This window comes from Pongo pygmaeus, chromosome 20 (assembly GCF_028885625.2).
Source record: "Pongo pygmaeus isolate AG05252 chromosome 20, NHGRI_mPonPyg2-v2.0_pri, whole genome shotgun sequence".
In the NCBI taxonomy this organism is placed as follows: domain Eukaryota; kingdom Metazoa; phylum Chordata; class Mammalia; order Primates; family Hominidae; genus Pongo; species Pongo pygmaeus.
In genome coordinates, this window is record NC_072393.2 from 48,424,109 (window position 1) to 48,440,689 (window position 16,581).

Genomic DNA, 16,581 nt, shown 5'->3' on the forward strand with positions numbered 1-16,581 from the left:
AGTAAGAGTCATCTTTGTGCTGCAGATGAGAAAAGGCTGTGGGAGGTGAAGTGAGTGGTCCAGGATCATCCAGCCAGTTCATAGCAGAGCTGGTGTGTTTCACCTCAAAGTTGGTGCTCTTGCCTGTGATTCACACAAAACAGTGAGATATAGAAAGAAGGCAAATGAAATTTTTGTTGTGGGTGATGTTTATGGAAGTTACCAGTGTTAGGCAGAATAATGGCCTCCCCAAAATGTCCACATCCTTATCCGTGGAACCTGTGCATGTTACTTTATTTGGCAAAAAGACTTCACTCTTGAGATGGGGAGGTAATTCTGGATAATCTGGGGTGGCCCAGTGTAATCAGAAGGGTCCTTATAAGTGAAAGAGTGAGGCAGGAAGGTCAGGGTGAAAATGCTGCAGTCTGAGAGACTCCACTAACCATTGCTGGCTGTGAACATGCATCAAAAGACAAAATTTCAACTAATGTAGTTATAGATCTAATTGGCTTTTAATTGTGATTCAGGATTTGGGGCAGCTCTCACTCTACAAATACAGTGATAGCTCCCCCTGGGCAATATAATAACAGAACAATGGGTTTTGTCAAATTGGAACCAGTAAACAGAGCCATAGAAATAAATGGATTGGTTAACATCAGGGTACTTCAGGTTACTCTTTTTGGGGTAAATGTTAAAGCAGAGGGGACTTCCTTATGATGTTGACTCAGGGAGACTGGAATCTTCTGTTTTCAGAAAACATTGGTCTGTTTTGAGATCTGCTTCCTTAAAATCCAAGTTGGAGTATGTAGCATTTAGCGTGAGTGGCTCTAATTTGGAGTCTTTAGACTCTCACTTAAGTGAGAGTGTGACCAAAACTTAAAGCATTAGCATTACTCTCAGTTATCATCATTTTTGGCTTCCATCATTTATAGGTTATGATATCCTCCTGATCACACATTTCTTTGAGTTTATGTAATTCCAGCCAAATAGAGACCATATGATATTTGATGGATGGCAGCACGCAAACATTTAAAACTTTTAGAGACTACAGCACACCAGGGAGACCACTAGTATGACTATGAGGAAGATAATGTTAAGAGTTTGGAGTATGCACCTTTGGTAAGATGCAAACCAACTGAAATAGAATAGATAAAAGAATGAACCAGATGAGTGTAGCCATTTTAACCAAGTAGCATGTTTGTTAACTTTTGCAACTGAGACTGTATAATATCCGATATATTTATCCATGTGCACCAAGAAGCGTCATGAACTACACAGACTCCTCTCTGATCAGCCAATAGGGAGCAATTTTATTATCTAGCATTGCATGCCTGGGTTAAATTAAAACAGGCAGTGAGAACAAGTGAGTCTAGGAGTCTGACTCTAAAAGAGACCATAGTACATTTGAACAAAGAGTTGTGTTAAAGGTGCTGCTAATGTCAGCCATTGGGTGGACTAAAGGATCTCGTACGTAAAAATTTGGGGTTGACATGATAGATTAGACACTCCGTTAATCTATCATTCTCTGTATTTTCTCAAATATAACATCCCAATCAAAGCCTTGGTAATATAACCAATGTTTTAAAATATATTCCATTATAAAGACAGCAGATTCTCACGGAACTTGTGCAAATAACTGAATTACCATAAACATATGAATACTCATGAATAGTTGCCCAGTTCTGTGGCAGTCAGGTAGGGAGCAAAAGTAAATGTTATAATTTTTGTTCACAAAAGTCTACTTTACCAAATTGCAGTAAGGTATAGATAGTTTAAAAGATAAAGAAATTCATAAATCTGAAAAAGAAAACACTTAAAGAATTGGCAATTTTTCAAATAAAAAATCTTAAAAACGGGCCAGGCGCGCTGGCTCACGCCTGTAATCCCAGCACTTTGGGAGGCCGAGGCAGGCGGATCACGAGGTCAGGAGATCGAGACCATGGTGAAACCCTGTCTCTACTAAAAATACAAAAAATTAGCCGGGCGTGGTGGCAGGTGCCCATAGTCCCAGCTACTCAGGAGTCTGAGGCAGGAGAATGGCGTGAACCCGAGAGGCGGAGCTTGCAGTGAGTGGAGATCGTGCCACTGCACTCCAGCCTGGGCGACAGAGCGAGATTCCGTCTCAAAAAAAAAAAAAAAATCTTAAAAACATTATCCTCATTATTATTTAGTTCAATGAAATTGATGTTTTTTTCCTTCTGTGTTTTGGTCGACAACTTCACGAAGGTATCAGCCTGTTTGCAAGTTCTTAGACAGTCCAGTGGCATGATCTTGAAGTCATCAGAAACTCGTGTTCAAGAGTACTTGTCAGAGTCTTGTCCATAAATCTTGAAGAAGAAGCAATTTTGAATGGTAGCTGATTGCAAATGCTTTAAGGAAGAATAAAAACAACTGTCTGTGAATGACAAAGATTGAAAATGACTATGATTAAAACTATGAGGGGAGTTCATTATGATAAAGACACAGCTCACATAGAAATTTAGTTACTTCTGTGGCATATGACATTATGACTGATAACATATTTGATTTCTAGGAATCTCATATAATTTTGGAACACTCATATCAGTAACATAACCATAAATACAACTTAGAGAAGGTTCAGCACCACTTATCAATTGACAATGCTTTCCATGTAATTTAACATATCAAATAAGGTGGCTTTTCCACTTAGCTTCTGTTTCTCAACTGGACTACTGAGTCATTGGTGGAGCCCATTAATGAACAGGGCCAGCAAAGTATAGGCTTGTATATGTTGAAAAAGTTTTCTAGGAAATTCTAATACTCCCAGCTAAAGAACCATTGTTTTAACCTCACGTTCTACCTATTAGAACAGGAGTTCTCCATCCTGGTTACATGTTAGTAGCATCTGGGAAGGCTTAAAAATTACCAATGCCTGGGTCCCACTCCAGGCAGTAGGTCAGAATTTATGGATGGGGCTTGAGCATCATTTAAAAAAACATTTCTCAGTGATTCCAATGTGTGGCTATATTTCCCATCAGATTTCTCTGATTTCTTATGGCATTAACTTTTTTCTACTTTGGTATCATGATTATTTTTCATATCTTATCTCCTGTCTTAGGTTGTATGTTCTCTGGGTTAGAGACCTTGCCTTCTTCATTTCTGTATCTTTCATGAACACATGAATTGGTCATCAGGAAAAGGTTCTCAACCACACGTAGGCTGTGTCCTGAATCTCAGGTTCACACATTAATGCTAGAGTCATTGTTCTCCATGAGGTCAGAGGTTGCTTGCTTTGAAGGGTATGTGGGTAACTCCACAGTTCAGATACTGGATGGGAGATTACCCTGTTTCTAGGCATAGCATTGGAACTACGAATTCTATGTGTATATGGGGTAGAGGGGCAGGGATGTGTAGGAAGACAGTTCTAATTAGGATGGAGGAATTATACTAGGGAGTAGAGGGAATGGAAGTGAGAAGAATTAGTAAAGAGAAGAAATGTGAACTTATCAAATAGGCCAGGGTAGGCCTCTGAAGATTCTTGAGTAAGTGAGTGAACTAGATTTTAGGAAGGTAATGAGACAGTCATATGCAAGGAAGGTTTCAAATACTGGAGACAAGGAGTCAAGCAGGACTTTGAGCAGTTGTTGAGGTCTATGGGAATGGAGAGAATGACACAAGTGAGAGATGTTAAGAAAGGATCAAAAGACTTTCATAGTGTATTGAATCTGGGAAACAAATGAGCAGAGGCTGGGGATAATCACAGCTAAGAGACAGTGGGGTACAGGGAGCATGCAGACCAGGGAAGAAGAGACCTGCAGGAATTAGTGCTGAGAAGCAGGAGTTTATTGGGAGGAGGAGGAGATCCATTCCCGGGATACAGGTCACTCTCCCAAGCATGGCGGTCAGCCCTGCAGGAAACAGGACAAGAGGAAAGGCCATCATACCTGCCAGTCTTCCTGAAATTCAGAAACTACACCAGGGCTACTATATCAGAGTCACCCTGGCAAGTACTCCAATCATGATGCTGACAGTGGCCCTAGCTGAGAGGCCAGGAGAACTTCCTTGTACTAAAGCATCTGTCATGGAAAGAAAAGAAGAGAAGGAATGAAGTTGATGCCATTTTACAGTGGGGTACCCCAGGAACCAGTTCCTAGCATGAAGTAGTCTCTACTTGTTTTTTCAAGGAATACATTATTTTTGTGGGAAGATTGCCGGGACGTGATTAGCCAGCTATATTCTTGCAGGAATTTTTGCTCTCACCATGTTTCTAGGTTGATGATCAGTCTTCTGTCAATTTCATCCTGGCATTTCTTTACTCAGATATTTTGAAGGCTTTGTGATGTGAAAAAGCTGATTGCTATTTTATGTGTCATTAGAACTTTCCACCTTTTCACGGTTGCATCTTTTTCTCAGTGTCTTAGTTGTGGCAGGTCTCTATGGCAGGGAGTTGATTGACAGAAGGCCCAGGTCAGTGCATTCCAAATTGACCACCTCCTTTGCACAGAGACCTCTCTTCCCAGGGGCTCCCAGCAGGGGTATGGAAGCAAGCCCAGTTTTGCGAAACTCTGTTTAACTCTGATGGGTGACTAGTTGGAGAATGCCCCATCAGCCTTGCCTAAACTCACTTAGAACTGCACTGCTATCTAAAACTTCTTTTTCTTTCTCCTTCACAGGAATCAAATCTGCATCATGGTCTGAGGGCTCTCCCAGGCTCCTCTCACACCCGTCCCATTTTCCCTCACAGGTGTTTTTCCTAATAAATTATCTTGCATGTCTAATCCCATCTTGGTTGCATCTCAGTGGGTAAAAACTAACATACCAGGTTTGATTCTTTGCATTTAGCTTTTTTTTTCCTCTCTCTTTCACATGTAACCAGTAACCATGCCCTCGTGTTTCCTGTGTTGCCTCTTTTTTTATATGTGTGTGTATTTACCTAAGATACCTTTTACACACACACACACACACACACACACACACACAACCTTTTGCATCTGTTTCTTTATTTCTATTGGAACCATTTACTTTTGACCCTCACCAGTCAACTCAGGCTGATGATTAATGCTATGTTAGCTATTGTTGAGGGGCAGTTCCTATGGGCCAGGCCCTGTGCTAAATACTTCACCTGTATCTCATTTGATTTATACAATAACTCTCTTGGGTAGAACATTATTTCCATTTTACAGATGAGACGACAAAGGCTTAGAGTGGTGAAAAAACTTTCCTGATGTCATATGGCTGGTGAGAAGTAGACTTGAGATTTGATTCTAGGACTACTCAACTTCAAGCTAATGATAACAGTAGTAATATACCAGCTAAAATTTATGAAACATTTCCTCTGTGTGGGGCGTTTTGCTGGTTTCATTGATGATTACATTAAACCCTTAAAACTGCTATGAAGCAAACACTGTTACTGCAATTTTAAGTTGAGGAATCAGAGGCTCAGAGAAGTTAAGAGTCTTGTGCAAGAGCATTTATAACTGTAAACTCTTACATTAAAAAAGAAGAAACATGTCAAATCAATAACCAAATTTACAACTTCATGGTATAGGAGAAAAACAAACTAAACCCAAACATATTGAATGAAGGAAGTAATAAGGATTAGAGTGGATATAAATGAAATGGAGAATGGACAAACAATAGAGGATATCAATGAAACCAAAAGTTGGTTCTTCAAAATAAGATCAACAAAATTGACAACCATTAACTAGATTGACTAAGAAAAAAAGAGAAATGGAAATTACTAAAATCAGAAATGAAAATGGACTCCCAGCATGGTGGCTTACACCTTCAATCCCAGCACTTTGGGAAGCCAAATCGGGAGGATTGCTTGAGGCCTGGAGTTTGAAACCAGCTGGGGCAACATAGGGAGACCCTGTCTCTACAAAATTAAAAAAAAAAATCAGCCGGGCATGATGGCATGCACCTGTAGTTTCAGCTACCTGGGAAGCTGAGTTGGGAGGATTGCTTGAGCCCAGGAGGTTGAGGCTGCAGTGAGTTTTGATCGCACCTCTGCACTCCAGCCTGGGCTGGCCTAAAGAGTGAGACTCTGTCTTTCTCTCTCTCTCTCTCTCTCTCAAAAAAAAAAAAAAAAGGAAAGAAAGAAAGAAAGAAAACAAAATGGAGATATTATATATCAATTCTAGAGAAATATTGTTTACAAAAGTACTATGAATAATTGTATGCCAATAAATTGGATAGCCTAGATGAAATGGACAAATTCCTAGAAACACACACAAAAAATCTGAATAGACCTATAATTAGTAGGAAGATTGAATAAAAATTTCATTAGACAAAATTCAACATTCTTTCTTAATAAAAACATGCTAAGTATGAATGGAAGGAAACCATCTCAATAAAATAAAGGCAGTATGTGAAAAGCCCAAGGCTAACATCATACTCAATAAAGACTGAAAGCTTTCCCCCTATGATCAGGAACAAGACAAGGATGCCTGCTTTTGCCACGTCTATTTAACATAGTATTACAAGTCCTAGCCAGAGAAGTTAGGCAAGAAAAAAAGACTTTCAGATTGGAAAGAAGAAGCAAAATTATCTGTCTGTTCACAGACAACTTGAACTTCTATGTAGAAAACTCTAAGGATGAAAAAAACCTGTTAGAATTTATTAATAAATTCAGTAATGTTGCAGGTTACAAAATCAACATGCAAACATCAGTTGCATTTCTATACACTAACAATGAACAATCTAAAAGGAAATTAAGAAAAAAATTTTAATTCACATTAACATCAAAAAGAATAAAATACTTAGGGATAAGTTTAACCAAGGAGGTGAAAGGATTGTATTCTGAAAACTAGAAAACATTGCTGAAGGAAATTAAAGATGACCTCAATAAATGGGAAGACATTTTGTTTTCATGGATTGGAAGACTGTGTATTGTTAGGAGGATAATACCACCCAAAGTGAGCTACGGATTCAACACAATTTCTATCAGATTTCCAATGACATTTTTTGCAGAAATAGAAAAATCTATCCTAAAGTTCATATGGAATTTCAGGACTCAAAATAGCCAAACAATCGTGAAAAAAGGAACCTTGAAAAAAAATGCTGAATCCTGATTTCAGCATTTATACAAAGCCACAGTAATCAATACAATGCGTTACTTGCATAAAGGAAGACATAGAAACCAGCAGAATAGAATAGAAAGCCCAGGAAGGAATGCTTGGGGCTTGGGGCTATGGCCAAATGATTTTTGATAAGGATGCCAATACCACTCAATGTGGAAAGTGCAGTCTTTTCAGCAAATGATTTTGGGAAAGCTGGAAATCCATGCAGAAGGATGAGCTGAACCTTTACCTGACACCATATACAAAAAAACTAACCCACAGTAGATCAAAGACCAAATGTAAGAGTAAAAACTATAAAACTCTCAGAAGAAAACACAGGGAAAAAAACTCCATGACATTGGATTTCACAGTGGTTTCTTGGTTATAACAACAAAAGCATAGGCAACAAAAGAAAAAATGGATAAGTTGGACTTCATGAAAATCAATAACTTTTATATATCAAAGAACATTGTCGAGGAAGTGAAAAGGCAACCCTTGAAGTGGGAAAAATATTTGCAAATCATGTATGATAAGGGTCAATTTTCAGAATATATGAAGAACTACTACAAATCCACAACAGCAAAAATCCAAAAACCCAACTAAAAAAGGACAAAAGACTGAAATAGAGATTTCTCCAAGGAAGATATACAAATGGCCAATTAGCACATGCAAAGATGCTCAACATCACTAATACTTAGAGATATGCAAAACAAAACCCCAATGATAGAATACCTCAAACACATTAGGATGGCTTTGATTAAAAAAAAAAAAAAAACCACACACACACAAACAACAAGTGTTTTTAAGGAGGTGGAAAAATTGGAGCTCTAGTGCATTGCTGATGGAAGTGTGAAATGTTATAGCCACTGTGGAAAACAGTATGTCTGTTTCTCAAACAATTAAACAAAGAATTACCATTGGATCCAGCAATTCCACTTCTGGACATATATTCAAGAGAACTGGAAGGGATTTGAACAGATATTTGTACACTGAGGTTCACAGCAGCATTAGTCACACAATAGCCAAAAGGTGGAAACAACTGAAAAGTCCATTGAAAGATAAGTGGATAGAAAAATGAGGTGTATCCATACAATGGGATGTTCTTCAATCTTAACAAGGAAGAAAATTCTGATACATGGTGCAAAATGGACGAACCTTAAAAACATTATGTTAAGTGAAACAAGCCAGACACAAAAGGCCACCTATTATATAATTCCATTTATATAAGGTTGTTAGAATAGTCAATTACATAGAGACAGAAAGTAGAACGGCGGTTGCCAGGGGTTAGGGGGAGAAGGAGTGAGTTACTGTTTATTGGGCAGAGAAATTTATTTAATATGGTAAGATGAAAAAGTTCTGGAAATGGATGGTGGTGATGGTTACACAACACTAAATTGCACGCATAGAAATAGTTAATGGTGGCCGGGAGCGGTGGCTCACGCCTGTAATCCCAGCACTTTGGGAAGCCAAGGCGGGCGGATCACTTGAAGTCAGGAGTTCGAGACCAGCCTGATCAACATGGAGAAACCCCATCTCTACTAAAAATACAAAATTAGCTGGGCGTGTTGGCACATGCCTGTAATCCACCTACTTGGGAGGCTGAGGCAGGAGAATTGCTTGAACCCAGGAGGCGGAGGGTGAGCCAAGATAGTGCCATTGCACTCCAGCCTGGGCAACTGGCACTACCCATTCCCTCTCATGCAGAGACCCTGTGGCTGAATCTCCCTGTGTCTCCAAGTGTGCATCACTCCCTGTCCTCTGTGCTGTGTCCACAGCCTCATGCAGCCTGTGACTTCAGAGCCAGGACACAGCTCAGGAGTCTTCCTGGAGGCTCCCTGCCTTCCCATTTTTGTGCAGCCTGACCGGGGGGAGGCTTGGCTTCAACTGGCAACTTGATTTAGCCAGATTTGGGACAGGCCACCTGGGCACCTTCTCCATACACCTGGGTCCCACCCCAGGTGGAGTCAGGGCAGGGCCTGTCACCAGGGGAGCTGGGAGCAGAGATGGGAGCAGTCTGAGCTGCTCCTCCCTCATCCAAGGGGCTTCCTCCTCTCATTTGGGGAACATTGTGGGCTTGTTTCAAAGCCTTGGATGTTTCTTGCAGCTAATGGCATAGGTAAAAGAAAACAAAGGGGTAACAGAAACAGGGGTGCCATGTGTTGGTGACAAAGAAAAGCAACTTGACCTTGAGGACCCTCCTTCTTCCCCTTTTGTGAAGTCCTTTCCATGACATAGGGCTCTGGGGCTGATGAAGGCCCCTCTCCACGTTTCTCAGGTCAGCCCCAAGGTCAGCCAAGAGAAATCAGAAAAACAGGCAGAAGAGAGTCTATAGAGATAAATTGGGAGGGTTTAGGAGAAAAGTTGGGGATTTGCTTGTGCTGTTGGACACAGGCTGGGAATAAAACTTTTTTTCTGGCTCGTCTCTGAAAGCCAGATAGACTCTACCAGAAAACATACTGCCAGTGCTCCACGGATCCACTTACCAGAGACTGTGATCATCCTGACTGTGGTCCTGTTGCGGCCAGTGGCTGAGTTAGTGGCGTGGCAGGCATAGGATCCGCTGTTCTTTGCAGTGATGTTGGGGATAAAGAGCTTTGGTGTGTGTTGCTGGAATGTGCCATTGACAGACCAAGAATACTGTGAGGGTGGATTAGAGGCCGCATGGCAGGAGAGGTTGAGATTTACCCCTGCATGGTAATAGGTGTCTGAAGGGGAAATGGTGGGGGCATCTGGGCCATCTGGAGCAAAAGAATAAAGTCACAGGTGATGTCATCAGAGGGAAGGGGAAGCTCCTGGTCTGTGGAAGAGCCACAGTGTCCCTCTGAGCCAAGTCACAACCCGGAAGTCCCAACCAAACCCCCGCTGTTTCTACTGAGACAGAGTCCGAGACATTTACCTGTTTCTCCCATCAGAAGATGTGGACTCCAAGTCTCCCATGACAGGAGCACCCCCTCCCCTCTTATTCTTGGTCAAGGTTGGGCCTACCCATGTTTGCCTGGGGCAGAAAGTCATGACCAGCTGGATTTCTAGGGGTGGGTGGGGATCTGCATTTTTGGAGCTGAGAGGGACTGAGAGGCCTGGCCTCTGGCTGTGTGGATTTGGGCTGGCGGCCTGGGCCACAGAGGAACAGAAGATACTCACAGAGGACATTCAGGGTGACTGGGTCACTGAAGTTCACACTCGCTGGGTTCTGTATTTCACACTCATAGGGTCCTGCGTCATTCCTTGTGACACTGAGTAGAGTGAGGGTCCTGTTGCCATTGGACAGCTGCAGTCTGGGACTGACCGGGAGGCTCTGACCATTTACCCACCACAGGTAGGTTGTGTTCTGAGTCTCAGGTTCACAGGTTAAGGCCACAGCATCCTTGTCCTCCACGGGGTTGGAGTTGTTGCTGGAGATGGAGGGCTTGGGAGTCTCCGCTGTGCAGAAAACAGAGAGAAGATTGCCCTGTGTGGCACCTTTGATTCCTCCACAGGCATCTTTCAATCAGAGTTGGCATCTCCCACCTCTCAGCCTACTCGAGTACTTAAAAGCCCACGGCAGGTGTGTGTGACAAGACAGATGCACGATGATCAGGGCTCAGAGACCATGAGGCCCCCTTCCCTGTGTGGGAGAAGCACAGACTTTCTCAAGTGTGAATTGAGCAGCTGCGCTGGGTTGTGGGCAGACCCAGGACTGGGAGTTACAGATCCTGGTGCCTCTTCTGATCCCTCCCTGACCGGCTGCCTGCCTGGCCCACCTAGGGGTCCTCACCTGGAACATATAGGTGCTGGATCCCTTCCAGCTTCACAGTCCTACTTTGCCCCTCGAGGTGTGTTTTTTAGGGTTCTGTCTCCCATCTAGAGATGGGAGATGATGGGACTTGCCACTGTCCTTAATTCCTGACTGGGTGTTTCAGCAGAAATAACACAGGGGAGGCTGGGGCAAGCCTGGAGGTCGGTTCCGTCATCAGGCAGTGGAGCCACAAGGTGGAGCAGTTTTTCCTAGGTGTTTCATCTTGACTTACTTGAGCCAGTGACCTCTAAAGATAGAGCAGAGTCCAAGGAATGAACTAGAAGGAGTGAAGGGGACAGGCAAGAGCAGGTGGCTTTGGAGCAGAACCATGTTTCCTTTCCTTGGTTTTTAATGTCCCTTCTTTCCCTGCAGGGAGCAGGTGAGGAGCTGTGGATCCTCCCATAAATACATGTGGATATTTGCAAATGCAAACTGACTGGTGGGAAGGGGGAGCATGAAGTGCTGGAAATTTGGCCCTCATGGACCATGGGTGTTTGACAGTTATGAGAGAGAAATTTGGGAAGAAGTTTTGCAAATATTTTCTCCCACTGGACATTACGCAAAGTAAAGTAAGTCACTGACAGGACAGATACTGTAGGATTCCACTTACATGAGGTTCCTAGGGTAGTCACACTCATGGAATCACGCAGTAGAATGGTGGTTGCTATGGGCTGGGAGCGGGGGGAATGGAGAGTTGTTCATGGGTCTGTAGTTTCAGTTACACGGGATGAGGAGGTTCTAGAGATCTGCTGTACAGCTTTGTGCCTATAGTTCATACACAGTTAGTATTTCTTATGCATAAGGCTTAGGACCAAAAGTGTTTTGAATTTCTAACTTTTATAAATTTTTGAACATTTGTGGTATACTTACTGGTTTAGCATCTCAAATCTGAAAATCCCAAATCCAAAATGCTCCAGTGAGCATTTCTTTTGAACATCACGTTAGTGGCCAAAAAATGTGGAATTTTGGAGCATTTCAGATTTGGGATTTTTGATGGTCATTGTGTAAATGTAATTTACATTTTAAAATTTGTCAGGAGCTTAGATATTATGTTCTGACTATAGTCAAAAACAAAATGGGAGGAAACATGAATTTTTTTCCATAAGTAAAAATGGCTATTAATTGTCCACAGATCTAAAACCAATTGGTGGAAGGAGTATTTCTCTTGTTAACAAAATAAGGTTTAGGCGTCCTGTGAATTCCAGCAGGATCACATTATGCTCAAAGGAAGATCCCGAAGTTCTCTTGAAATTAGCAACTCCCAGGTAGAGGGAGGCACGTGAGTCCTGTTAGGAGGACAGAACTGGTCAGAGAGGAAGTCTTAGGTGTGTCAATTCCACAAAGGGAGGAACAATGCCAAATTAGGAGAAGCGATGTGTGTTATTTTAGTAAATTTAGAAAGCTTCCTGCCCCTAATTCCTACGCAGAGTTAGGCAAAATTGAGAGGAACCCAAAACAGACATGTGCAATGCTTTCTTCATTTTCTCTTGACCTCAGGAGACACAAGTAGAGTTGGATTCGGTTTTTGCGAATTGGACAGAGTCTAAGTGAGACGCCGGTGGCTCATGCATCTCCCCACCTGAAGGACCACCATCTTATCACAGTGGTGCCATCATGAGGACACAGATGTGTGTGGAACAGGCAGTAAGCCCATCAGACAGCACCTGCCTGGCCATCCAGGATCTAGTCTCTAAAGAGGTTTTGGATCATTCATTCCCTCTCTCCTTCATGAGAGAACGATCGAGTGTGTGTCACATGTTGGGCCTGTCCTGGTGCAGGGTGTGAGTGGGGAGAGAAAGCAAAGTCCTCTCTTTTGTCCTCCCATGGGAGTGACAGCAACACATCAGGAAACAGGATTTCAGGTTCAGTGAGGGGGGTTAGGATCTTAGAGGGAGCCTGGACATTCCTCGCACCAGCTCTGACAGTTGGGGCAGGTGATTTAGTTCTGGAGTACAAATTAATCAGTTGCTTATTTGCTCTCACTTCTCTGAGCTTTGGAGGCTCAGGAAGAAAGGATTTGAGCCAATGGATGACCATGGGGTCCATGGAATGCAATAAGCCCTGCCTTCTTGTGGAAGAGAGGATGGGGCTGTGACTGGAGAGAGACCTCATGTGACCCTGATCTGTCCCTCGTGTTTGTGTGACCCTGGTTCAGTGACTGTGTCTTCCTGTGCCTCTGTTTCTTCTCAATAATAAGCTTCTATTAAAAGAAATAATAGGCTGAGCACAGTGGCTCACGCCTGTAATCCCAGCATTTTGGGAGGCCCAGGTGGGTGGATCATGAGGTCAAGAAATCAAGACCATCCTGGCCAATATGGAAAAACGCTGTCTCTAATAAAAATACCAAAATTAGCTAGGGGTGGTGGCATGCACCTGTAGTCCCAGCTACTGGGGAGGCTGAGGCAGGAAAATCGCTTGAACCCTGGAGGTGGAGGTTGCAGTGAGCCGAGATTGCACCACTGCACTCCAGCCTGGCCACAGAGACTCCGTCTCAAAAAAAAAAAAAAAAAAAAAAAAAAAGAAAAAAGAAATAAAAAGAATTATTGTTTCTTTCTCAATAGGAAAATGATATTTTCTGCCAGGTTTTCTGTGAATTAGCATTAAATTTTTCATAGTCACCTGACCTGAAGCTTGCACAGAGGAGGCACTCACACAAACAGCACGGGTTATTATTTGCCTCCATGAGAGGGTCCCCTTGGCATGATCCCTGCTGGACAAGTTGCTTTTAGGAACATCTTTCTTCTATTTCTGTCCCTGGGGACACTGAACTTCCTATGGAGTCTCCTAAGCCTCCCAGGCCAGTTGGCTGATGGCCTAAGAAGTTTGTCCATCTGTCCTCTCCACTCTGAGTCTCAGGTGAAGGACAAGACTCTGTCATTGCCCAGATGAGGCTCTGGGGTCTGAGCCCTGGCTGGTGAGCAGCTCCAGGAGCCACAGCCCTTGGACGGCTGGTAAATCTTTGCTCCTAGTTGGCCCTGCCCAGGAGGCTACAACCCAGTGCTGGCACAGGTTTCCCGGGGTTACCTGGAGTCAGGATCCTGGGACAGGAGTCTGGAGCAGGGGCTTCCAGGGATGAGCTTCTCTGTGAGGATCCCAGGGGGCCCCTCAGGTCAGGCCCTGACCCAGTTCTTTAGAGTTTTTCTCAGGGTCAGGTCCATGGGGAGGGCACGGGGTGCCTGGCTGAGACTGATCTCCTTCTGCTGAGTCCCCCCATCAGACTGTCATTCCTCTGCCACGAGTGTCTGCAGGGTCTGGATGCAGGAAAGGAATTCTGATCTGTGGAAGTCTGTCTCCCCTGAGTGTGTCCTGCACTAAATGTCCAAACCCTAAAGTGGGATGTAATGCAGAGAGGGACACAGGCACAGCCCAGGCCTAACAGTCCTGTGTGTGGGAAGTAGAACTGACCCCCAACACCCAGAGGTCATGGGGAATCACTCACGATGTACGCTGAAATGGCCAGTTACTTCTTCACTCACAAGATTTAGCTTTATGACTTGCAGGGTGTAGGATCCTGTGTCATTTCTGGTGACGTTCCGCATCAGCAGGGATGCATTGGGGTATATTGTCTCTCGACTGCTGTATGCAGGCCCTGGGGTAGTTAGTTGATTTGATGTTACATATCCTATAATTCGACGGTTGGCATCCACCATTTCCCCTTTGTACCAGTTGTAGCCAAGAGGGTCCTGGGGCAGATTGTGGACAAGTAGAAGAACCTCCTTCCCCTCTGCAGCATTGGATGGCACAGCTTCAATAGTGAGCTGGGCAGTGGTGGGCGGGTTCCAGAAGGTGAAAAGTGAGGCTAGGAGGGGGAGAGAGCATCAAGCAATATTGCAACCTATGTATTGGAGTGGAAAAATGGGGACATCAGCTTTGGAGTTTGTGTGTTTGTGTGTGTGTGTGTGTGTGTGTGTGTGTGTGTGTGTGTGTGTCCTACTGAGTCAACGTCAGCAGCACAGCCCCCATTTCTTCAACACCTCTGACCTTGGCATTTCCCTGTGTGGAATCCTCTTCTTCAGGGTTCTGCATGGCTCCCTCCACACTGCCCTCAGATCCTGCTCACATTAGGGCATCCTTGGGAGACCCTTTCCCTGACACCTCCTCTAGAGACACTGGGTCTTCCCTTTCTGACCTTTCCCTGCTGTGTTCCCTCCAGGGCTCCTATCAGCGCCTGACCTCACATTCTAGATCTCTTTGTGTGTCTGTCTTCGTCCCCAGGAGAGTGTGAGCTCTGTGAGGGCAGGGACTTGTGTGATGTTGGCTGTACCCCAGTGCCTGGGCAGGCTTCAGGCTCCTGTGGATGAGTTCCTGAGCATTCCCTGGGCCCTCTGCTTCCTGGGGTTTATTTGCCAATGTCTGACGTTGTTGGCTGAGGACAATGTTTCATACCCTGATTATGCTTTTATTTGAAGTGTCATCTGGTATGGTTATTATTATCGTTTTTCAAAATGTAGTGGCCAGTGATGATTAACCAGGAATATGGAACACTTGAGATGTTCCTGCCTCTTACCAATTCCAGTTCAATGTGATTTTCCTATTGTGACCTCGTCCCCTCTCTTGTGTCCTCTCCTCTATTAAGGCTCCAACAGAAGCCCTCTGTCCCCTTTCAGAGCCCCGTCCTCCCCAGGAGACCCCAGCCAGTCACTGTGCTTCCTCCTCCTGTCCTCTCCCAGGAAGTCCCCTCCTCACCTGTGAGCAGGAGCCCCTGCCAGGGGATGCGCCATCTGCAGGAAGGGGCTGAGATGGTCCCCATGGTCTCTGCTGCCTGCATGTTCTCTTCTGTGGAGATGAGCCTGGGATCCAGAAACTTTCTGAGCACGGCTGTCAGCTGTGCTGTCCTTCCTCCTTTTGTGCTGAGCCTCTTCCCAGGGCAGGAGCGCTTCTCAGGCTCATGGGCGGGGTCTGTGCCCAGGACACCTCTCTGTCCCCTCCCCTCTCAGTCCTGCCTCCCTGTCCCTCCTTTCCCTTTATTTTCTGTGTTTCAGGCCCCTGGGAATTGCTGAGGTCTCTGACTCCTTCAGCAGTGATTCTCTCACCCAACCTCTGCACACACTATGCAGACACACACACACACAGCACCCAACCTCTGCACACACTATGCAGACACACACACACACAGAGACACACACACACACAAAGAGACACACACAGTCACACACACACCCTGGAGACTGGGTGAGCACAGCCCTGTGCCCTCAGCGTCCTGCAGCCCATGTCTCCAGGTCGGGGTGCACAGTCGCTCCCCCTGCCCTCTCCCATCCCCATCTGGTGCTTCCCTTCAGATTAGGAGGTCAGGGCTCCGCAAGGATCCTGTCACAGGGACACCACCACTGAGCTTTGGGGAGGTGTGTGCTCACTGGTGAGAGGGATCCTCCCCCTCTCTCATTGTATCAAGCTTGGTTGCAGCTTCCAAGGATGGACATTCAATGCCCTGGATATCCCAGAGGGGACTGTCCTTACTGGTGGTGTGCAGGGCAAATAATCTCTTATGCCTCCCGAGAGAGAGGGCTGTTCTGGTTGGTCAGTGGGGGCTGTGGGCCTAGTGGTCATCAGGGACAGGTATCAGCCATTTTCTTGCTCTTTGGCTTCTGGCAGCTGAGCTGGGGCTCGGGCCTTCCATGTTCTCTCTGACCGTCTTGGGTGTCCTCTGTTTTTGCCTGGCTGACTGTCCTGTGGTCACCCCACCTTCCCTATGGTTGGTGCAGCAGGAAGTGGGGAGTTGCCCAGGGGACCCACAAGACAGTGCTCTCTGAGATCCAGGAGAGGGAGCCTGGGACAGAGCAGGGGCTCAGAGCTGGAGAGACTCAT

General features: G+C 44.8%; 1 protein-coding gene across 3 annotated transcripts; it reads right to left on the reverse strand.

The window, feature by feature from the left end:
- Positions 1 to 1,264: 1,264 nt before the first annotated feature.
- LOC129019879 (carcinoembryonic antigen-related cell adhesion molecule 8) lies at positions 1,265 to 16,091 on the reverse strand. 3 transcript variants are annotated; one of them, XM_054463374.2, is made up of 6 exons: positions 15,463 to 16,091; positions 14,216 to 14,575; positions 10,143 to 10,421; positions 9,485 to 9,739; positions 3,885 to 4,016; positions 1,265 to 2,348 (listed from the first exon to the last, which is right to left on the reverse strand). In XM_054463374.2, exons 1-5 carry the CDS (start codon positions 15,542 to 15,544, stop codon positions 3,925 to 3,927), a joined length of 1,068 nt encoding a protein of 355 aa, XP_054319349.2. In that variant the 5' UTR covers positions 15,545 to 16,091; the 3' UTR covers positions 1,265 to 2,348; positions 3,885 to 3,924. The 3 variants fall into 3 exon arrangements, with proteins under 3 accessions (XP_054319349.2, XP_054319350.2, XP_063514570.1); XM_054463375.2 differs by having other exon boundaries at positions 1,265 to 2,374; positions 15,463 to 15,622; XM_063658500.1 differs by lacking the exon at positions 9,485 to 9,739 and having other exon boundaries at positions 1,265 to 2,374; positions 15,463 to 15,600.
- Between the last annotated feature and the right edge of the window lie 490 nt (positions 16,092 to 16,581).